The sequence below is a fragment of the Salvelinus sp. IW2-2015 genome, linkage group LG30 (assembly GCF_002910315.2).
Source record: "Salvelinus sp. IW2-2015 linkage group LG30, ASM291031v2, whole genome shotgun sequence".
NCBI classification, from domain to species: Eukaryota; Metazoa; Chordata; class Actinopteri; order Salmoniformes; family Salmonidae; genus Salvelinus; species Salvelinus sp. IW2-2015.
The window spans coordinates 6544264-6567126 of record NC_036869.1 but is presented as its reverse complement, the minus strand read 5'-3'; the positions used below and the strand labels follow the sequence as shown (position 1 = coordinate 6567126).

The 22863-nt window shown below is 41.1% G+C and overlaps 3 protein-coding genes across 3 annotated transcripts; all 3 read right to left on the bottom strand.

Moving 5' to 3' along the window:
* Positions 1-2959: 2959 nt before the first annotated feature.
* On the bottom strand, positions 2960-5283 carry LOC111954966 (akirin-1). Its single transcript, XM_023974947.2, has 5 exons — positions 4870-5283; positions 4164-4310; positions 3721-3852; positions 3416-3487; positions 2960-3326 (listed from the first exon to the last, which is right to left on the bottom strand). The coding sequence occupies exons 1-5, from the start codon at positions 5069-5071 to the stop codon at positions 3316-3318; spliced, it is 564 nt and encodes a 187-aa protein (XP_023830715.1). The 5' UTR covers positions 5072-5283; the 3' UTR covers positions 2960-3315.
* Positions 5284-11452: 6169 nt separating this feature from the next.
* LOC111955210 (serine/arginine-rich splicing factor 10) lies at positions 11453-17622 on the bottom strand. Its single transcript, XM_070436190.1, has 6 exons — positions 17419-17622; positions 16673-16796; positions 15631-15733; positions 15221-15398; positions 15053-15109; positions 11453-13287 (listed from the first exon to the last, which is right to left on the bottom strand). The coding sequence occupies exons 1-6, from the start codon at positions 17481-17483 to the stop codon at positions 12987-12989; spliced, it is 828 nt and encodes a 275-aa protein (XP_070292291.1). The 5' UTR covers positions 17484-17622; the 3' UTR covers positions 11453-12986.
* A 2286-nt stretch (positions 17623-19908) lies between these two features.
* LOC111955254 (fatty acid-binding protein, liver) lies at positions 19909-22769 on the bottom strand. The gene is made up of 4 exons (XM_023975428.2): positions 22517-22769; positions 22230-22402; positions 20554-20643; positions 19909-20340 (listed from the first exon to the last, which is right to left on the bottom strand). Exons 1-4 carry the CDS (start codon positions 22581-22583, stop codon positions 20290-20292), a joined length of 381 nt encoding a protein of 126 aa, XP_023831196.1. The 5' UTR covers positions 22584-22769; the 3' UTR covers positions 19909-20289.
* Positions 22770-22863: the final 94 nt, after the last annotated feature.

Sequence of the window (22863 nt, the reverse complement as noted above, 5' to 3'; positions counted from 1 at the left end):
ATACTCAATTTTTTTTGTACATTTCCCAAACACAATTTAACACAATACTGGCACATAATCATGGAGATATCAACGCTACAGGTTTCAAACCTGCCATAAAGACAGACTGCAATTGATTGTATTTTGTTTAATTAACAAAACTGTCCAAATATTATTTATCTTACCTTGTTCTGCAATGTCAAATATTGCTAAATATGTTTACAAGCAGCTGGCTATCTATCTTCCACCTCCAATTGAAGTGATATTTCTAGTTATAGTTGATCCTCAAAACAAATGTATTCTGTCCCAGTCATTTATTCCACTGGCTTTTAATGAACAGAAGCTACACCTGTACTGATCCCGTTAGTATTTTTTATTTTTTGTGTGTTTTTGTTCTACATTGTTATTTTTAGTATTAGATTGTTATTGATTACTGCATTGTTGGGTTTAGAGCTTGCAAGAAAGGCATTTCACTGTAGTGCACGTGACATCAAAACTTGAATCCCACACCAATATTGTTTATTTTTTTATTTTTTAAGTGCTTGGATATTGGATGAAATGTGGGGAATTATAAAGGAAACATGTATATGTGATGTACACAACTTTATTAGTGTATACACATATTATAAATAGCATTTCATCACAAATGTACTATAAAAGACTGATTCTATGTACAGTATAAAAACTAAGATAATTCTGTCTTGTCACAACCTCTTGCTGCAACCTCACTGTCACCCTTTGTTCACTTCACAATTCAAGGGATTTGGGTCTGGGGCCTATATTTTTGTCTATTAGTTGCTCTTCACATATACAAGTCCAAGTGAATGCGTGTCATACTATATGAGAGCATTTCCACAATGGCACACTACACTTTTGGATCAATGCATTTTCTCCGTCCTGAGGATCAATAGGTCATGTCCGATTTCATACATGGATGACTCCGTGAATCAAATTAAGATGGTCACCCCAGCTATTGCATGTTTTTGATTCTATTTATAGGAAATTAATGGGTATGGCTTGTTGGCAGGTTTGATTTTGTTGACTGCCCGGTGGCCTACTAATACTACGTGAACCAGCCAATCCCTTTTTGAGTTTCAATGAGGTAAGAACACCCTGTTATGTAATTTATGTGTGTGAAAAAAGGCTGCCTCTATTTGCTACTGAAATATGGTAAAGCCATATGAACATTTGAAGTTACTGTACATGAAGTCTGTCTGGATGTCGCTGTCTCTGTTTTAGCTTACTCTACTATTGTCATTCTCTTATAGAGCTCGCAGCTTGTAGTCCTAAAAAACGGAAATGAGTTAGCATTTTCTACCTGTTTCATAGGCCATTCCTGTTGGGGAAATGAATGGGGTTTTGGGATAAAAGCTGAAAATAAGGTCTCCTATGCTTGTGTTTACAACATACCTTTTCAGTGTCAATCCAACAACCATACAGAAACAGATCCCCATAGGGTTTGGCCAATGAGTCATGGCAGTTAGCCCCTACAAAAAGACATTACTATTGCAGCTTTGGAGTGGTCTAAAACAGAAATTGATAAGCGCATAGCTCAAATGTCATTGTGATTGGTAGACTGGAGTTTCCTGTTGCGTATATTGTAAAGAAAACCAGCCTGAAAACAAGGAATTTTCTCTCCCTCATACCAATTGTTCAGCTATCAGAACTGTGTACTTGGACAGTATATTGAATGTATTCCAAGCTTTTGATATAAGTCATCTTTCAAGTATTTATGGTTGTGTTTCATGGTCTGATATTCTCCATAACTATGAACAATATGCTTTATACCACTCAGAATGGTAAGTGTGGCCCCCTGGTGCTCCATTTGCTACAATGTAACACTTGTGTGACATGACCCGTATTAGGCTTACTTCATTTACTCTCACAAGAATTACATTCAAAATGATTCCCTTCAAATCAAGTATTTATTCAATGTTATAATTGTGTTCAACAAAACTGACCTTAAAACACAGTAGTTAGGACAATATTTTTGTGAAGGTTCAGGGTATTCTTTTGGTAAAAAGGTGATATCAAGAGCTTCTTGTACAGCAGAGAGCAACTCAATCCACAACACAACTGGAGAATTAAAAATAAATCAAATGGCATGTCTTAATGGTAGACGTGCCATTGTATGTATGCAGTTTATGCAGACACACATTAGTTCACATTTGAATGGTGAAAATCTGTTATTTCGACTTCAACCCATCYATTAAGGCGTACATTCCCTTTATTCAGTGGTGTGATGTGTAACAACGTAATCCCTCACCAAATCACAGAACACACCACCTGTACTACAGGGTCACCTAACTAAACTCTCCCAAAAAATATCAGACAGTACACTCAGTTGATATAAAATCACAAGTAATCATTCAATAAATCAAATATACAAAAAGAGAGTACATAGGGCCAGCTACAGAGTAAAAACATTGAGCATGCCTCTACAATGAGTGGAGTTCCATTACCAACCTCAAGGGCCCAGGTATATTGTAGCCAATTCAGGGGGAGGGGTAGCCATTACGCCAAGAGAGCCGAACCTTTTGACGAGGTTGCTCGGTGTTGGGTTAAGGTCACTACAATGTCGATAAAAGAATCAAGTCTATACAGATGTTTTATTCCAAACCAAGAGGTGACTGTGCAGTTTCACACATTTCAGCCTCCATTTTTTTGCTGGCCTATAACGAAAACCCTCATCCAGTCTATCCCTGTAAGAAGGATCATAACCAGTAAACAATTGAGCCCTTCCATCCATGTTTGGTTCTCTTGGGAGTAATAGCCTGCATATCTTACAAAGAGCTCAGTATACCGACACACACGCTGTGTTGGCATCTCCTCAATTGCAGCATAATCTGGTAGAATGTCTAACAAGAACCCTAAAATATGTAAAACAAGGGAATCACCCAAAACTCTGTACAAAATATGTATAAAGAAAAGCAAAACTGCAATTGACTGTAGTACACCAAAGTTCCAATGTATAATATCATACCATTTACATAAAGCGCAAATAACTTTAATTTCTAAAATCAAAAGAAAACCACCTTTTCAAGTATGTTTTGTAAAAATAAAAAAATGTAAAAAGGCATGTAGGGTTAAATGCTGCAGCAGTGAGTTTTGGCAGGTTAAATTGAACAGTCACGTCAGCCCAGCTTTCCACAACCCTTGAAAAGGCAAGTCCACTATCCATCTCCCAAAGAGCACATCCACACAAGTACAGTACAACTCAGAATATTGAGCGTTTTAAAAGGAAAAGAAAATCATGTCACTGAAGTAGTGAAGAAAAACTTGGGAGATTGAAAGCAGCAGTCTTGAGGTGAGCGCAGGTAGCTTACTGTTAAGATTTCATGAGACATCTGAAAAATAGAAACAAAATGTTGATTAAAACAGCCACTGGGGAAGATAAAAAGTTAGTGTGCGTGTTTCGATTATCGTTGGAACTCACAGCTGGAGGGTCTAGCGCTATATTGTCGCATGATCTGGTCATGTGTGAACTTCACAAACGATTCATATTGTTCTGGGAAGGAACCAAAAACATTAAAATTATCTATGAGTCGTCATACCATGAGATGGCCCGTATTCATAAAGCGTCTCAGAGTAGGAGTGCCGATCTAAAATCAGGTCGCCCATGTCCATGTAATATTACTCATTATGATCTAATAGGCAAAACAGATCCTAGATCAGTGGCGCTCCTACTCTGAGATGCTTTATGAATACGGGCCCATATCTGTAATAAGAGAGTCAGCATACCCGCCAGCTTCGTGTTCAGGATCTGTTCATACTCTTCACAGATGCTCTCCTCGTGGTCCTTGAGGATTCGTTCACACAGGGAGCCTACCTGGCGCAATGTGAAGCAGGGCTGGTCCCTCTTCATAGACACTCCTGGGGAAACCATAACATGACAAGGAATGAGCTTTTGTCTGACAACTGCATACACAATCTGGTTAAAGAGACACCCAATTAGGTCTGGTTTACTTCTGCAAGTGTTGAGACATTGAGAATAAACAACAAATGCAAAGGTTAGTGTGAGTCATCTTTTCTTAAGAATTTTACTTTGTGGCTCTTCTTCCCCACACCACAAACAAGAGACAGCACGGTGAGTTGACTGTTATTCACCCTTATAGTAAGTTTATTTGTAATCAGATGCTGACAGCATCTTCAGCTTGGTGAGGGCTAACTGCTTGAAAACAGACCTGATGGGGAGCTTGGTGCCATGAAACCAGAGCTTTGTCCTGGGCCATCACTTGGAGTCTGGGACTCACTCTGGTTGAAGGCCTCCTCAAGTTGACACCGTCGCTGGTAACGGCTATATTCTTGCCTAAGATTCTGGACGATCTGCTCTGTGGATGGAAAAACAACTAAAGTCAGCTTAACATGGTTGTCTTACTCTGGAAAGGGTGTTTCCTCAGGCAACAGCCCAGGCCTCACATCTATATTGAGTGTGACGAAGCATGAAACATGGTCACATAGCCATGCACCCAATAAACCTATCAAACACATGATCAACTTGGTACCTGGATGGATGCATGAATGATTTCCTAGCCAGGTATTATCATCAACTTGAAGCTACACTGTTATACAGGATAACTATGTTAGTTACAATCAGGACTGGGTTCATTCTGGCCAACTACAAAGTGGGTAACGTTAGTTAGCTATATGCCTAGCTAGACTATCATCATGTGAGTCTTTCTTCAATGTTTGACCTACTAACTACAACCTGTAAATCGCGTTCATTATTAGATAGATAACGTTAGCTAGATAGCCTGCTAAATGATAACGTATGATCTCATATTTTACTATTCGCTACTTTCAGCCACTGCACTGGCGCTAGCTAGCTACAATGGCCACCATCTAACGTTAGCCATTTATTTTTTTACATTCTTCAGGCAAACAAGTAACCTGGGGTAAGTCTATGTTCTCCTCCACAAGTTGATTGGGGAGACATCGAACTGTCACCGGTAGCGGAAAGCAGGTTACACCGCTTTGGCGAGGGGGTGACTGGGGTCCCTGGCAGAGGGTTGCACCTTCGCCGTTTTGGAGATTGAGGGCTGTGAAGGGCCTCAAACTCAATTGAACGCTTCAAAGTAGCTCCGCACGCCATGCTAGCTAACTTAGTCCAGAAAACAATGTTTTTCGGTCGGCAAAAAATCCGGATAGCTGCTAATAACGAGTAAATTAAGGTTATCAGTTTGTCCGTCTTGTGCTTTCTTATGTTCTTATATCTTGCCGGTGTCTGGGAAATCACTTATTCGCTAACACAGGCTTCGGCTAAATAAAAACGTTTAAGTGGCGTCTTCTTCCCTCGAGTTTAATGTACGATGTCACACCTTTACTTGCCTTTACCGCCACCCACTGCACTGGGTTGAGAAGAGTCTTTAAAAAAAAACTTTATTTAACTAGGCAAGTCAGTTAAGAACAAATTGTTATTTTCAAAGACTGCCTAGGAACAGTGGGTTAACTGCCTTGTTCAGGGGCAGAACGACAGATTTTTACCTAGTCAGCTCGGGGATTCAATCTTGCAAACTTTCGGTTACAAAATTATTGATTATTATTATATTATTATCCTATAAGAGCTCTTTGTCACTTCCCACGCGCTGGGTTGTGACAGAAACTCACACTCATTATGTTTAATAAATGTATCGTATAGTGTGTGTGGCAGGCTTACAATGATGGCAAAAAACAACCTTTGAGAGTGCGCTGACCCTGGTGCTAGAGCGGGTACGCAGCTGTCGTACACATCGATACAGATCATCCCAAACATGATTAATGAGTGACATGTCTGGTGAGTATGCAGGCCATGGAAGAACTGGGCCATTTTCAGCTTCCAGGAATTGTGTACAGATCCTTGCGACATGGGGCAGTGCATTATCATGCTGAAACATGAGGTGATGGCGGCGGATGAATGGCATGACAATGGGCCTCAGAATCTCGTCACGGTATCTCTGCATTCAAATTGCCATCGATAAAATGCAATTGTGTTCGTTGTCTGTAGCTTATGCCTGCCCATACCATAACCCCACCGCCACCATGGGGCACTCTGTTCACAATGTTGACATCAGCTAACCACTCGCCTACACGACGCCATACACGTGGTCTGTGGTTGTGAGGCCGGTTGGACATACTGCCAAATTCTCTAAAACAACGTTGGAGGCAGCTTATGGTAGAGAAATTTACATTCAATTCTCTGGCAACAGCTCTGGTGGACATTTCTGCAGTCAGCATGCCAATTGCACGCTCCCTCAAAACTTGAGACATCTGTGGCATTGTGTTGTGTGACAAAACTGCATATTTTAGAGTGGCCTATTATTGTCCCCAGGACAAGGTGCACCTGTGTAATGATCATGCTGTTTAATCAGATTCTTGACACACCACACCTGTCAGGTGGATGGATTATCTTGGCAAAGGAGAAATGCTCACTAACAGGGATGTAAAGAAATGTGTTCAAAAAATTTGAGAGAAATAAGCTTTTTGTGCGTACGGAACATTTCTTGGATCTTTTATTTCAGCTCATGAGACCAACACTTTACATGTTGCATTTCTATTTTTGTTCAGTGCACTTAGAAGTGGATGGAAAGTGAGTGGAGTGCATCTCGGAGTAGGAGTGCTGATCTAGATCTTCTCCCACATGTTGTTACCTTACAGCCTTATTCTTTTTCCATTATCAGTCTACACACAATACACCATAATGACAAAGCGAAAAAWGTTTTTTTGATTTTTCTGCTAATTTATTAAAAACAAAAAACAGAAATACCATATTTACATAAGTATTCAGACCCTTTGCCATGAGACTCGGTTATTAAGCTCCGGTGCATCCTGTTTCCATTGATCATCCTTGAGATGTTTCCACAACTTGATTGGAGTTCACCTGACGTAAATTCAATTGATTGGACATGATTTGGAAAGGCACACATCTGTCTATATAAGATCCCACAGTTGACAGTGCATGTCAGAGCAAAAACCAAGCCATGAGGTGGAAGAAATTGTCCGTAGAGCTCTGAGACAGGATTGTGTCGAGGCACAGCTCTAGGGAAGGGTACCAAAACATTTCTGCAGCATTGAAGGTCCCCAAGAACATACTGGCCTCCATCATTCTTAAACGATGGTGGACATTCCTGCAGAAAAAGTTTGGAACCACCAAGACTCTTCCTTTAGCTGGCCGCCTGACCAAACTGAGCAATTGGGGGAGAAGGGCCTTGGTCAGGGACGTGACCAAGAACCCGATGGTCACTCTGACAGAGCTCCAGAGTTCCTCTGTGGAGATGTGGAAAACTTCTAGAAGGACAACCATCTCTGCAGCACTCTACCAATCAGGCCTTTATGGTAGAGTGGCCAGACGGAAGCCACTCCTCAGTAAAAGGCACATGACAGCCCGCTTGGATTTTGCCAAAAGGCACCTAAAGACTCTCAGACCATGAGAAACAAATTCTCTGGTCTGACAACCAAGATTGAACTCTTTGGCCTGAATGTCAAGCGTCACGTCGGGATGAAACCTCCCTACGGTGAAGCATGGTGGTAGCAGCATCATGCTGTGGGGATGTTTTTCAGCGGCAGGGACTGGGAGATTAGTCAGGATCGAGGGAAAGATGAACAGAGCAAAGTACAGAGAGATCCTTGATGAAAACCTGGTCCAGAGCGCTCAGGACCTCAGACTGGGGCGAAGGTTCACCTTCCAACAGGACAACGACCCTAAGCACACAGCCAAAACAACATAGGAGTGGCTTTGGGACAAGTCTCTTAATGTCCTTGAGTGGCCCAGCCAGAGCTCGGACTTGAACCCGATCGAACATCTCTAGAGAGACCTGATAATAGCTGTGCAGCAACGTTCCCCATCCAGCCTGACAGCGCTTGAGAGGATCTGCAGAGAAGAATGGGAGAAACTCCTCAAATACAGGTATGCCAAACTTGTAGCGTCATACCCAAGAAGACCTGAGGCTGTAATCGCTGCCAAAGGTGCTTCAACAAAGTACTGAGTAAAGGGTCTGAATACTTATGTAAATGAGATATTTCCATTTATTTGTAAATTTTGACATTTACAACATTTTCTAAAACCCTTTTCTTGCTTCGTCATTATGGGGTATTTTGTGTAGATTCATGAGTATTTAAAAATAAAGTTTAATCCATTTTAGAATAAGGCTGTAACATAACAATGTGTGTGTGTATACAGTGCCTTGCAAAAGTATTCATCCCCTTTGCCTTTTTCCGATTTTGTTGCATTACAACCTGTAATTTAAATAGATTTTTATTTGGATTTCATGTAAATGGACATACACAAAATAATCCAAATTGGTGAAGTGAAATTTAAAAAATGACTTGTTTCAAAAAATTCAAAACAATTCCAAATGGAAAAGTGGTGCGTGCATATGTATTCACCCCCTTTACTATGAAGCCCCTAAATAAGATCTGGTGCAACTAATTACCTTCAGTAGTCACATAATTAGTTAGATTGCACACAGGTGGACTTTATTTAAGTGTCACATAATCTCAGTATACAGTCACCTGTTCTGAAAGGTCCCAGAGTCTGCAACACCACTAAGCAAGGGTTACCACCAAGCAAGTGCCAACATGAAGACCAAGGAGCTCTCCAAACAGGTCAGGGACAAAGTTGTGGAGAAGTACAGATCAGGGTTGGGTTCTAAAAAAATATCAAAAACTTTGAACATCCTACGGAGCACCATTAAATCCATCATTAAAAAATTGAAAAAATATGGCACCACAACAAACCTGCCAAGAGAGGGCCGCCCACCAAAACTCACGGACCAGGCGTGGAGGGCATTAATTAGAGAGGCAACAAAGCAACCAAAGATAACCCTGAAGGAGCTGCAAAGCTCCACAGTGGAGATTGGACTATCTGCCCATAGGACCACTTTAAGCCGTACACTCCACAGAGCTGGGCTTTACAGAAGAGTGGCCAGAAAAAAAGCCACTGCTTAAAGAAAATAAGCAAACACATTGTGGGAGACTCCCCAAACATATGGAAGAAGGTACTCTGGTCAGATGAGACTAAAATTGAGCTTTTTGGCCATCAAGGAAAATGCTATGTCTTGCGCAAACCCAACACCACTCATCACCCTGAGAATACCATCCCCACATGAAGCATGGTGGTGGCAGCATCATGCTGTGGGGATGTTTTTCATCGGCAGGGACTGTAAAACTGGTCAGAATTGAAGGAATGATGGATGGTACTAAATACAGGGAAATTCTTGAGGGAAACCTGTTTCAGTCTTCCAGAGATTTGAGACTGGGACGGAGGTTCACCTTCCAGCAGGACAATGACCCTAAGCATACTGCTAAAGCAACACTCGAGTGGTTTAAGGGGAAACATTTAAATGTCTTTGAATGGCCTAGTCAAAGCCCAGACCTCAATCCAATTGAGAATCTGTGGTATATCTCTCTGGTCACCCCCAAAACCAATTCTTCCTTTGGCCGCCTCTCCTTCCAGTTCTCTGCTACCAATGACTGGAACGAACTACAAAAATCTCTGAAACTGGAAACACTTATCTCCCTCACTAGCTTTAAGCACCAGCTGTCAGAGCAGCTCATATATTACTGCACCTGTACATAGCCCATCTATAATTTAGCCCAAACAACTACCTCTTTCCGTACTGTATTTATTTATTTTGCTCCTTTGCACCCCATTATTTCTATCTCTACTTTGCACATTCTTCCACTGCAAATCAACCATTCCAGTGTTTTACTTGCTATATTGTATTTACTTCGCCACCATGGCCTTTTTTTTGCCTTCACCTCCCTTGCTCACATTGTATATAGACTTATTTTTCTACTCTATTATTGACTGTATGTTTGTTTTACTCCATGTGTAACTCTGTGTTGTTGTATGTGTCGAACTGCTTTGCTTTATCTTGGCCAGGTCGCAATTGTAAATGAGAACGTGTTCTCAACTTGCCTACCTGGTTAAATAAAGGTGAAATAAATAAATAAAAAGTATGACTTAAAAGATTGCTTTACACCAGCAGAACTCATCCAACTTGAAGGAGCTGGAGCAGTTTTGCCTTGAAGAATGGGCAAAAATCTCAGTGGCTAGATGTACCAAGCTTTTAGAGACATACCCCAAGAGACTTGCAGCTGTAATTGCTGCAAAAGGTGGCTCTACAAAGTATCGACTTGGGGGGGTGAATAGTTATGCACGCTCAAGCTTAGTTTTGTTGTCTTATTTCTTGTTTGTTTTACAAGTCAGAGAGTGTTTTTGGGGAGTCAGAGCAGTACTGGAATGCCGAATGAAGCAGCAGCCTTGTAGCAAAAGTGTGATTTTTTTGTTGTAATGCAAGTCTACAGACCATGCTGCCCTGACCTCTTATATGCTTACTAGCTTGGTCCCAGATGCGTTTGTGCTCTTGCCTACTCCATTGTCATTGTTTGGCATGAGTGGACAAGAGTGCAGAAACTGATTTGACACCCAGGCTATATTGTTACTGATTGTTGTTCTATGGAATAATGCACATACCAAGCTTTGGCGCTTAATAGAACATCTGATCTCAAACGGCAGAACTATTTGAGAACTTGAACAAAAAATAGTGTTATACGACTTAACACCCACGCTTGCAGTTGATATGGTGACCTAACCTTACACATTCCATTTTGTGAAATGTTTATTTTTATGAGTATTTAAATGTACCAAAACTTATAATGCAAAATTGGGATCAAATGGAACATGTAAGCTATTGAGTGGAGTATTTGATGCATGTTGTTTGTTGTTTTCCAGTTGTGCCAACTCAGTTCACACAAAAAATATTATTTTTTCTTTCTCATTTTACCCATCCAATTTCAGTGTTGATTTTGATTTAATCAGTTTAAAAAAAATGGAAAAGCCAAAATAAGCTTTAGTATGACCTCCCTAATCAAGTGTGTATGATATTAGTATTCTATTGGTATTGTGTATAGTGATATTACAGAATCAAAGACATTGCAAGACAAGGGGGCTACTATACTTTTAGAATGCGCCTCAAATAAAATCCAAATAAAATAAAATGTTGATTTGAGGCGCAAACTAAAAGCATAGTATAGTGGCCCCCTTGTCTTGCAATGTCTTTGATTCATTAAGAATGTCTGTGTATGGTTACACATCGTATAGAATTTTAAACATTATCCCCACATGCAAAAATGCCAGCAGACTTAGTGAAACGATTTCTGATAGAATGCCCACCAAACTAGACACCATTAATTTTTAAATAGGTCCTCCAGTGATTTTATTTTATTTTTTATTTTTTACTTATACTGTTGAAAAGTGATATCTGAAGTATAAACAGTAAAGTATACACACAATTTTTTTTTTTTTTTTTAAATGACATTGAGCAAAATAGTTTTTTTTAGTAACAACTGCAAACGTCAAGGAGGGAACATCAAATAAAATATGATTGGTCGCGTACACACATTTTGCAGATGTTATCGTGGGTGTAGCTAAATGCTTATGTTCCTAGTGCCAACAGTGCAGCAATAGAGGAGCAACAATGAACAAACTAGTAAATCAGGTGATAAATTAGCTTAAAAGGTGACTGACTTCAAGCATTTATTACTCTCCAAGAAAATAGTTGCATAAACAGTAGAGCATAACTGACATATTTGGAAGGAAGACTACACTTGAGTTGTTTTAGGAAAAAACAAGCATATAGAATAATACAAGCTATCACAAGCCATCATGGGAACCGTTTAGCAAAGTATGGAGTATTAACAAAGCGAAGGATCAAGGTCCTGAAATGTCAAAACATACAGAAGGCCATGTACAAACCATCGCCAACTTGATCAAATTTAGAAACCTTCAGAGTTGATATTTGAGGCTACTGACATGATGGCTACCAGAATTGATCAAATCAAATAGGACAAGTCAATGTTACATGGGCCTGTCTATCGCTGAACAAATCGTAAACAAATGTTGGTAGAAAATAAACGGTGCTACCGTAGTGGCTCGTGGCTTTCACAGGCCAGGGGTATGTTTCACTAGGAAACAAACAGAACCAAATTAAAGTATTCGTTGCAAAACGTTTTCCGTTTGAGTAAACTTTTTGAACTAATGATTACACCCCAGGTAACTTACACTTCAAGCATACCAACTGAAAGCTGGGGCCTAATGTACTTGACAGGAAGGTGAAGGTAAGGATTTTAGCGACAAGGGCAGGGATTCAATCCGATTACCGCTTTTCAAGGCAATGTTCCCTCATTSACGGTAAACAATGATTGGATTGAATCACGGTACTTGATCTTGGCCTATACAGTACTTCTAGCCCTGTCTTCTGAAAGGCATAACGCTTATACACTGAGTGCACAAAACATTAGGAACACCTGCTCTTTCCACGAGACTGACCAGGTGAAAGCTATGATCCCTTATTGATGTCACTTGTTAAATCCACTTCAATCAGTGTAGATGAAGGGGGGGGAGACGGGTTAAAGAAGGATTTTTAAGCCTCAAGATAATTGAGACATGGATTGAGTATGTGTGCCATTCAAGGGATGAAGATTTAAGTGCCTTTGAACGGGGTATGGTAGTAGGTGCCAGACGCACCGGTTTGAATGTATCAAGAACTGAAATGTTGCTGGGTTTTTCACACAACCGTTTCCTGTTTGTATCAAGAATGGTCCACCATTCAAAGGACATCCAGACAACTTGACAACTGTGGGAAGCGTTGGAGTCAACATGGGCCAGCAACACTTTGTAAAGTCCATGCCCCAATGAATTGAGGCTGTTCTGAGGGCAAAAGGGGGGGGGGGTGTAATTAAATATTAGGAAGCTATTCCTAATGTTTCGTACACTCAGTGTATTGGCTATAATGACTAGAAACGGAGGGTGTGTAAATATAAAAAAGGTGACATTTCTGGGACTGATTTAAACAGGATATTGTGCTTCTCTTTTGTCATCCATTAAAAAAAAACGTGAAAAAAAGAAGCAAAAAACTACAAAGGAAGATCATTTTCACAAACCAACCAACAACCGTTCCATGAACATTCAATTATCCAGCAAGCCATTTTGGACACAACTACAATCAAAAGGATCCAACAAACATGTTTTAGTGTCCCCCTGACTTGCGTCCTGTCCAGGACCTGGAGCGAGAACGGGACCGTGAGAGGGAGCGAGAATGCGAGCGGGACGGGGAGTGCATACGAGGCGATGCATCGTCCTGCGGCTCATAGCCTCCGGATGCTGGGTGGATGTCGCCATCTCGTGGGCTCAGGGACTTAGAGCGGGAACGAGACTTTCCTCTGGACTCCCTCTGGGCCCTGGGCCTGGATCTGGAGTGAGAAGGGGATTGGCTGTGAGGGGAATGCCCAGGGGGGGGTCGTCGGTGGTCACGTGGGTGGGGTCGGTGCCTGTATGAAGAACAAACCATTGGATTATTACACTGAACAAAAATATAAGACAACTAAGATTTTATTGAGTTACAGTTCATATAAGGAAATCAGACAATTGAAATTAATTTATTAGGCCCTAATCTATGGACTTCACATGACTGGGAATACAGATATTATTCTGTTGGTCACTAGGGTTGCAACGTGTCAAACTTTCTGGTAAATTTACGTACATTTTCCATGGCAAGTTAAGCCAGGGAATTTTGCTTAAATTCATTTTAAAAAGTTCTACACCCGTTCATACAAGATGATCCAGAGCATCCCAAACATGCTCAAAGGGTGACATAGGCAGGCCATGTAAGAACTGGGACATTCAGGAATTGTATACAGATCCTTGCGACATGGGGTTGTGCATTACGAGGTGATGGCAGCAGATGAACGGTATAACAATGGGCCTCAGGATCTAGTCACAGTATCTATATAAAATGAAAATGACATTGATAAAATGCAATTGTGTTCATTGTCCTTAGCATATGCCTGTCCATGCCATAACCTCACTCCGTTCACAACATTGACAAACCGCACGCCCACACAACGCCATACACGACACCATACACGCCGTCTGCCATCTGCCCGGTACAGTTGAAACTGGGGTTCATCAGTGAACAGCACACTTCACCAGCGTGCCAGTGGCTATTGAAGTTGAGAATTTGCCCACCGAAGTCTGTTACGACGCCGAACTGCAGTCAGGCCAAGACCCTGGTGAGGACGACGAGCAAGCAGATGAGCTTCCCTGAGACGGTTTCTGACAGTATGTAAAGAAATTCTTGGGTTGTGCAAACCTAGTTTCATCAGCTCTAGGTGGCTGGTCTCAGACGATCCCGCAGGTGAAGAAGCCGGATGTGAAGGTCCTGTGCTGGCGTGGTTACACATGGTCTGAGGTTGTGAGGCCGGTTGGAACTACTGCCAATTCTCTAAAACGACATTGATGCAGCTTATGGTAGAGAGATTCAGCTCTGGTGGACATTCCTGCAGTCAGCATGCCAATTGCACGCTGCCTCAAAACTTGAGACATCTGTTGCATTGTGCTGTGTGACAAAACTGCACATTTTAGAGTGGCCTTTTATTGTCCCCAGCATAAGGTGCACCTGTGCAATGATCATGCAGTTTAATCAGTTTCTTGATATGCCACACCTGTCAAGTGGATGGATTATCTTAGCAATTGACAAATTCTCACTAACAGGGATGTAAACAAATTTGTGCATATGGAAAACCTCTGGGATCTTTTATTTCAGCTCATGAAACACGTGACCAACACTTCACATGTTGCGTTTAAATTTTTGTCCAGTGTATAATCCCTTCCACTGATGGAGGACAGCAAAAGTAACAGAAGATTACAACCATCTAATGATTAAGTAAGTTTATAGAAAGTGCCCAGAATGTGTTTCATTGTCAGGGGTTCAGCTGTTAAAGGGATACTTAAGGATTTTGGCAATGAAGCCCTTTATCTACTTCCCCAGAGTCAGATAAACTTGTGGATACCATTTGTATGTCTCTGCATGCAGTTTGAAGGAAGTTGCTAACTAGCATTAGTGTAATTGACGAAGTCTACGGGAACAGCTAGCATGCTAACTGTTCCTGTAGACTTCGTCGTTGCGCTAACACTTCCTCTTACTTCCTTCCTACTGGACGCAGAGATATAAAAATTGTATCTTTGAGTTCATCTGACTCTGGGGAAGTAGATAAATGGCTTCATTGCCATAATCCCAGAGTATCAAGGACCAACCTGTCGTTTTCCGGACTCCTGCTTCTTCCTCTACCGCCGTACATCCTTCCACGGGAGCTGGGTAACAAAACGTCAATCAGAATGTAATCAATAGACTGTGCCATTTTGTATAAGCTTTGCAATCTTATTTGAAGCAACCTAGCTGGAGAACACTGGAAAGGCCCTTACTCTCTGGGACTCTCAGAGCGTCTGGGCCGGCGATCGTAGGATGGGCTGCGTGACCTCCGTCTTTGGTAGCTACGGCTGCGAGAGCGCCTACGACGGCTGTCCCGATCATAATCCTGATCATCATGCCGCGAAGAGCTGCGCGAAGATCCCCCCTCCTTTCCTTTCATCTGATTGGGTGCTGTGATGGAAAAAAGGGGGTTTGGGAGAAGAGAGAAACCCACCAAGCAAACATACAGTACACAGTGGTTTAGCTTTCCTTGAAAGGTATTGCAGTTGTACCACGTGAGATAGAAAACATGTATTTGAAATTACAGCTGAAAGTAACATCAGTAAATCGCGAACAAGAAATTCTGCTTGATACTGTACAGTGTTACTTCATGAAACACAGGACATTTGTGAAACCGCCTTACTCTTTCGGTCTCCCTGCGCAAATTGGATTTCAATCTGTCGGCCACACACCCACTTCCTGTCCAGGTTGTGCAGAGCATCTTCAGCGTCGCGCACATCTTCAAACTTGCTGAGCTGTTAAGGTTCTTACCTGTGGTCTTATGTGACTACATTCTTTTCAGCAATACTGTTGTAATACAATGTATCTTCTGCCACTTAATCGAAATGGAAGCCATATTGGCTGACAGCATAAAGCAAAGCTTAGGTTCTGGAACACATTTGTTATGAGAATGTTGGGTTCTTCTCAAGATTGAAGATGAGGCAAACATGTTTCAATAATATGTCTCTTATTTGATGGCTTGCACTGAGGAATCAATACCGCTTCAGTTTCAAATTATATTATCAAATGCAAAATATATTGATAAGAGTAACAATTTCTTAGTTGAATTAAGAATCAAATTTTCACATTGGCTATTTATTGATAGATTTTCATGTAATATTTGTTGATTCATTATATTTGTGAGGATACAAAATAATTCAGGTTTGTTACCTTAAACATACTTGACTTTGACTTTCATCTTGATCTTTAAGCTCTTTAATCGCCTCCCAGAAGAACTTGGGTTTCCTGCTCGTCTTTGCCCTTTAATCTCTTCCCTTTTCCTCTTTCTTTTGACGACATATCCAAGCCTCGACTCCGTCCCCTCTTTTTCCTCTTTGTCTCTTCAAGCTTTAAATTCTCTTTCAAACTTTCCCTCTCTCTCTTTCTTGCATCCTGGCGGTCTTTTGCTGCTTGTCTTTAGATCTACTCTACACCGGACATTCTTACTCTTTCTCCAGGCTCCACAACAACTGGATGCCTTTACATTTTCTGGGGCAACAGAGAAATGTAAGTTAGATATTAAAAAGTACTTCATTGTGTACATACAGAATGCAAAGTCACAGCAATAAATCACACAACCAAGCCTTACTGCTTAAGACATTTTCTGAGAGAAAACATGTTATCATTTTACAACATTCAAAATAAACAAATTATAAAAGAGAAAAGACAGATTTCACAATTCTCACTTTAGAAGGGAAAGGATATTGAATATATGCAAATCCTCTTGGTCGGCGTGAATAGAAGTCAAGTGGAATGTAGACGTCTACTACTGGCCCATAACGACCAAATTCACGGCGCAAATCCTCAGGCCTGAATACCGTAGAGGATAGAAATGTCACTTCACTGACCAGGAGGAAAAGTAGTACCACCAAAGGAACCACTGACAGACCGGTGGCTTCTGTTGGGCAATATGATGCCACTTCTTTGCATGAAAACTGACACAATTTAAACTTTAAGTCTATGCATAACCTACACACTCTGAAATGTACCTTACGTCCATGAATGGATAACGTTAATAGAACAATCGCCCGTGTGTCATCTCCCTTTACTAGTCATATTTTTTTTTGTCATTTAACGTTATATTATAATTTTGTTAAACTATGTAGTAGGGTAACATTCACAACTGTTTTTAAACGTAAGTGTGGAACAGGAGCTATAGCTAACGTTAGCTAGCTTGTTAGGACGATTGAAACAGAAGTTTGTCCAAATGTTGATGGTTAGTCATTTTTTCTTGGTTTATGACTTGAGTTTAGCCATCTGTGGGTCTACCTTGCACAACTGTAGGGCCAATCCACAATCGTCTTTGATCAGGCAGTGGCTAGCAGACTAGCATTGGCCTAATGACGTTAGTTAACGTTAGCTTGGGGTGTAGAATTCTGACCTTATTTGACCGCAAGGAACTGGGGGGAAATATGTTCAAATATGGACTCACCTGGATTCATCGGAAATGTTTCTGATGAAAAGAGATGTATTTGGAGGTCTCAAATATCTGGCCATGCTAAAAATATAAAGCAAGAATGCAGCTTTACATCAAATATTTTCGCTCTCTGTTTTGGGTTTAACAGAAAAGTATTCCTAGTTGTGCAGCTATGTGGAAAACCGAATGCGCAGGCGCATACTTTACTTCGCGGATTCGTGAAAGCACGAAAATAAATTTAGCGCCATCTACTGTTATGGTGCGTTATCACACCCAGCAGAGGAAGCATGACGTATAAAGAACGGAACTCTCAGGCAAAACACAAATTGGTGGTTTTGTTACCAATCCGACTATTACATAGGCTACCTATCATTATGATGTAAACTCCATGTAGTTTGGACATAGCTTTTGAAAATTATCAGAACATCTAGAATCATTAACTGGTTGCATTTGACCATTGTTACTTTTTTTTATCCATTTAGTGCATTATTTTGTCATGACATTTACTCATCAAAGTCTGGCATTCTCTGGATTGATGGTGCTTTCAAGACAACTGGGAACACGGGGAAAAAACAACCTTGAATCATGACGTCAGTGAGCTTCAGGTCGGAGCTCTAGAAAGACGCCCGAGTTCCCGACTTGGAATTCCGAGTTGGATGACAGTTCAAAACCTATTTTCCGAGTTGGAGTTCCCAGTTGTTTTGAACGGGGCAGAAGTCATGCTGGATTGACAGCATGCCCAATGTATTCAACCTTCTCTGGCCCATGGTGTTGTGTGTGAATGCTTATCCTTTTAAGCATGGCCCTTAGACCCAGACTTGGACTACACACCCTCTCCACCGAATAACAGGCAGGGGAAGAAAAATAGTGATTGCTTTGCAACGCTTGCAGTTTTTTTATTTAACCTTTATTTAACCAGGTAGGCTAGTTGAGAACAAGTTCTCATTTACAACTGCGACCTGGCGAAGATAAAGCAAAGCAGTGCGACACAAACAACAGCACAGAGTTACACATGGAATAAACAAACATACAGTCAATAACACAATTGAGAAAAAAAGTCTATATACAGTGTGTGCAAATGAGGTAAGATAAGGGAGGTAAGGCAATAAATAGGCCATAGTGGCGAAATAATTACAATTTAGCAATTATACACTGGAGTGATAGATGTGCAGAAGATGAATGTGCAAGTAGAGATACTGGGGTGCAAAGGAGCAAAACAATAAATAACAGTATGGGGATGAGGTAGTTGGATGGGCTATTTACAGATGGGCTATGTACAGGTGAAGTGATCTGTGAGCTGCTCTGACAGCTGGTGCTTAAAGTTAGTGAGGGAGATATGGGTCTCCAGCTTAAGTGATTTTTGCAATTCGTTCCAGTCATTGGCAGCAGAGAACTGGAAGGAAAGGCAGCCAAAGGAGAAAATGGCTTTGGGGGTGACCAGTGAAATATACCTGCTGGAGCATGTGCTACGGGTGGGTGCTGCTATGGTGACCAGTGAGCTGAGATAAGGTGGGGCTTTACCGAGCAAAGACTTATAGATGACCTGGAGCCAGTGGGTTTGGAGACGAATATGAAGCGAGGGCCAGCCAACGAGAGCATACAGGTCGCAGTGGTGGGTAGTATATGGTGACCAAAGCCCAATCAGTTGGCCACTGATTCCTTCCAAACCAATCATTGTTGATTTCCAACTTGTTGTGTAATGTTTATGTCCAATGGCCGATGAGCACCGATACATTTTATCTATAATTTATTTTCATATGACAAGGATTTGCCAGTAGATTGTCAATGTGATTCATGATGATAACTGCTTGTCTAGGTAGATAGCTAAGATTTTGAAATTATGATGTTGACATGATCTGTCCAAAAAAAACTACGATAGATATAACGTGATTTGACATGATCTTATCTGTGGCGAATGACCTTGACTTCTTGGATGGGCACTTCTAATGTAAATGTATGGCAGCACCCAAGGGGGCTTGAACTTACTAGCTCGCCCTGTAGATTTTGCGGCGACGTAGTGTTCCCATGAGTGACAGAACACTGAGCCAATCACGGCGCAACTAGAGAAGATTACCAAAGCCTGCACTCTGTATTTTGCACTGGCTTCCCCTCCACCACAGAAAGCACTGAGCTAGGCTGAAACACCTGAATTTTGGAGCTGCCTTGTATGTGACTTTATTAACTCAACATTTTATTTTACAATGTTTGCAAACTGATAGGTGACACGTATTAAAGCCAAAATAACATGCAAAACAGCTAAACAGGTGGGTCGCCACTGACTGAACTAGACATGGCATTCAATGGAAAATCCACAGTGGGCACTGGTCAAAAGCAGTGCACTACATAGGGAATAGGGTGCCATTTGGGACTTACACACAGTCAGTGTGAATTCAGTCACAAATGTTGATTGGTATAATGTAAAATGCCTCTCCTCTAAATTGTTCTTGTCTGTGTTCTTGCTTTACAGGATGAAGATGACGATGTGACCATGAGTTTTAAAAAAAAATGATAAAATCCAGATAAAATATGAAATAAACACAAGAGATTATGAGCTAGTCATTGTTGTCTACCGTTGCTAGTTAATGATGAAGTGAAAATATGATCCCACAAGTTTACATTTGTTGCTGAGTACTACAATGATTGCAGATTATTCAATAACCACAAGGTGTCAGGAAAAGCTATCCGTTTTGTATTGGTTTTGTTAGGGAAGTACATTTGCTTTGGGGCTTTTAAAATGCATGTGTCCAAATTAGACATAAAATKAGCAGATGCAATGTTGAGTCATTTGTCATTTTAATGTAAAATTTTATAGCTATTATATTACCTGAGATAAAAGGTCATTTAAATTAATTGAAAATGTAATCCTTTTCTCTGTGGCTTTAGAGATCAGACTCTCTTGCTTATCCTGGTGAGGGTTGTAGAGGCCGCAGTGATAGTCTGAAAAAAATGGGAAAGAGGACAGTCACTAACACAGAACAACATGAATGAACAACCACAGATTGAATCAGGCTGGCAATTCATTGTTATTTTTTTTGTTGAGGGGCAGTGCTACTGTAATTGGAGACCAACTGCTAGGACATTAGGACAAAGTGCATCCAATTAAGTGTATTTTACAACATTAAAATATAAAAGTGGAGGGATGCCCTTTACCTCAACCATGTTCTCCCCTTGGATTTCCCGGATGTGGGAGAACTTCTCTGTATCGCAGATGAGCTTCCCATCCTCCAGTCTGGCAGTACACTATGGGTCAGAGAGTAAACACAAAACACTCACACACCCTGCTGCAGCTGCACCTATGTCTACACTACCGTTCAAAAGTTTGGGGTCACTTAGAAATGTCCTTGTTTTCCATGAAAACATACATGAAATGAGTTGCAAAATGAATAGGAAATATAGTCAAGACGTTGACAAGGTTATAAATAATGATTTTTAATTGAAATAATAATTGTGTCCTTCAAACTTTGCTTTCGTCAAAGAATCCTCCATTTGCAGCAATTATAGCCTTGCAGACCTTTGGCATTCTAGTTGTCAATCTGAAGAGATTTCAACCCATGCTTCCTGAAGCACCTCTCACAAATTGGATTGGGTTGATGGGCACTTCTTACATACCATACGGTCAAGCTGCTCCTACAACAGCTCAATAGGGTTGAGATCCGGTGACTGTGCTGGCCACTCCATTATAGACAGAATATGAGCTGACTGCTTCTTCCCTAAATAGTTCTTGCATAGTTTGGAGGTGTGCTTTGGGTCATTGTCCTGTTGTAGGAGGAAATTGGCTCCAATTAAGCGCCGTCCACAGGATATGGCACGGCGTTGTAAAATGGAGGGATAGCCTTCCTTCTTCAAGATCCCTTTTACCCTGTACAAATCTCCCACCATCCCACCACCCAAGAACCCCCAGACCATCACATTGCCTCCACCATGCTTGACAGATGGCGTCAAGCACTCCTCCTGCATCTTTTAATTTTTTTCTGCATCTCACGAATATTCTTCTTTGTGATCCAAACACCTCAAACTTAGATTCGTCTGTCAATAACACTTTTTTCCCAATCTTCCTCTGTCCAGTGTCTATGTTCTTTGGCCCATCTTAATCTTTTATTTTTATTGGCCAGTGTGAGATATGGCTTGTTCTTTGCAACTCTGCCTAGGCCAGCATCCCAGAGTCGCCTCTTCACTGTTGAGACTGGTGTTTTGAGGGTACTATTTAATAAAGCTTCCAGTTGAAGACTTGTGAGCCGTCTGTTTCTCAAACTAGACACTCTAATGTACTTGTCCTCTTGCTCAGTTGTGCACCGGGGCCTCCCACTCCTCTTTCTATTCTGTTTAGAGACAGTTTGCGGTGTAGTACACAGCGCTGTACGAGATCTTCAGTTTCTTGGCAATTTCTCGCATGGAAAAGCCTTAATTTCTCAGAACAAGAATAGACTGACGAGTTTCAGAAGAAAGTTCTTTGTTTCTGGCCATTTTGAGCCTGTAATCGAACCCACAAATGCTGATGCTCCAGATACTCAACTAGTCTAAAGGCCAGTTTTATTGCTTCTTTAATCAGCACAACAGTTTTGTTTCTAATGATCAATTAGCCTTTTAAAATGATAAACTTGGATTAGCAAACACAATGTGCCATTGGAACACAGGAGTGATGGTTGCTTTTCTTTCAAAAACAAGGACATTTCTAAGTGTCCCCAAAGTTTTGAACGGTAGTGTATATCAAACTAGAGCAAAGGAGATGGACACACAGCACCATGCAAATAAACAAAGCTGTGTGATGCTCTTCACACTCTCATGGCCATAGGTCCATGCACACAATTTCATGATTGATAAATTACCTTAAACTTTCTCCCATCCATGGCAGTGATTTCTGCCTCCTTCCCTATAGTGAATGAGTTGGTGACAGTACGGAGGGGAGTCTCAACTCTGATGGTGAAGTCGTCACCTTTCTGCTCAATTATTGTCGTTGGCTTGACACCCTTGATCATTTTGATCAACATCTCAGGGACAGCTGAAGAACATAATTGCGACATAAAACATAACCATTATTGACAATGTTCTAGAACACAATACTGCCATTGAACACACTCTGAGATTGTTGTAAGAAATGTATGTGAGTTCTCACCCATTGCTTTAAGAAACTCTTCATGGTTCTCCTGACTGTGGATTTTCCATTTTCCATTGAATGCCATGTCCAGCTCAGTATTGGGATTAGCAGCAGGCAGTTGTTCAAACTAAAGGCAAATGGATGGTAAGTCCAATGGTTGTGACAAGTGTCTTTATTAAGAAAGCACTCTCTCCTCCCTCTTCCCCCCCACACACACTGGTCGTTGCCATGTTAGGGATTTTGCCTCCCTGTTATTCAGGTATTTCCTCATGCCACAGTGACCTGTGGGAGGGCCATGCCCTCATTGCCCTGTGTTCATCAGGCAATATTTACTTAATGCAACATCCAAAGTCCTACTAAAAATA

Excerpts from the sequence above, each read along its gene's own strand:
- LOC111954966 (XM_023974947.2), bottom strand. The coding sequence starts at position 5,071 with ATGGCGTGCGGAGCTACTTTGAAGCGTTCAATTGAGTTTGAGGCCCTT. Across the intron at positions 3,853-4,163 it reads GGCACCAAGCTCCCCATCAG|GAGTGTCTATGAAGAGGGAC; the intron begins GTCTGTTTTCAA and ends TGGTTTCCCCAG. Across the intron at positions 3,488-3,720 it reads CCTGAACACGAAGCTGGCGG|AACAATATGAATCGTTTGTG; the intron begins GTATGCTGACTC and ends GTTCCTTCCCAG.
- LOC111955210 (XM_070436190.1), bottom strand. The coding sequence starts at position 17,483 with ATGGCCAGATATTTGAGACCTCCAAATACATCTCTTTTCATCAGAAAC. Across the intron at positions 15,399-15,630 it reads TGCGCAGGGAGACCGAAAGA|CACCCAATCAGATGAAAGGA; the intron begins GTAAGGCGGTTT and ends TTTCCATCACAG. Across the intron at positions 15,110-15,220 it reads CGCTCTGAGAGTCCCAGAGA|CTCCCGTGGAAGGATGTACG; the intron begins GTAAGGGCCTTT and ends TTTGTTACCCAG.
- LOC111955254 (XM_023975428.2), bottom strand. The coding sequence starts at position 22,583 with ATGGCATTCAATGGAAAATGGAAAATCCACAGTCAGGAGAACCATGAA. Across the intron at positions 20,644-22,229 it reads TGGATGGGAGAAAGTTTAAG|TGTACTGCCAGACTGGAGGA; the intron begins GTAATTTATCAA and ends TCTGACCCATAG. Across the intron at positions 20,341-20,553 it reads AAGGGGAGAACATGGTTGAG|ACTATCACTGCGGCCTCTAC; the intron begins GTAAAGGGCATC and ends CATTTTTTTCAG.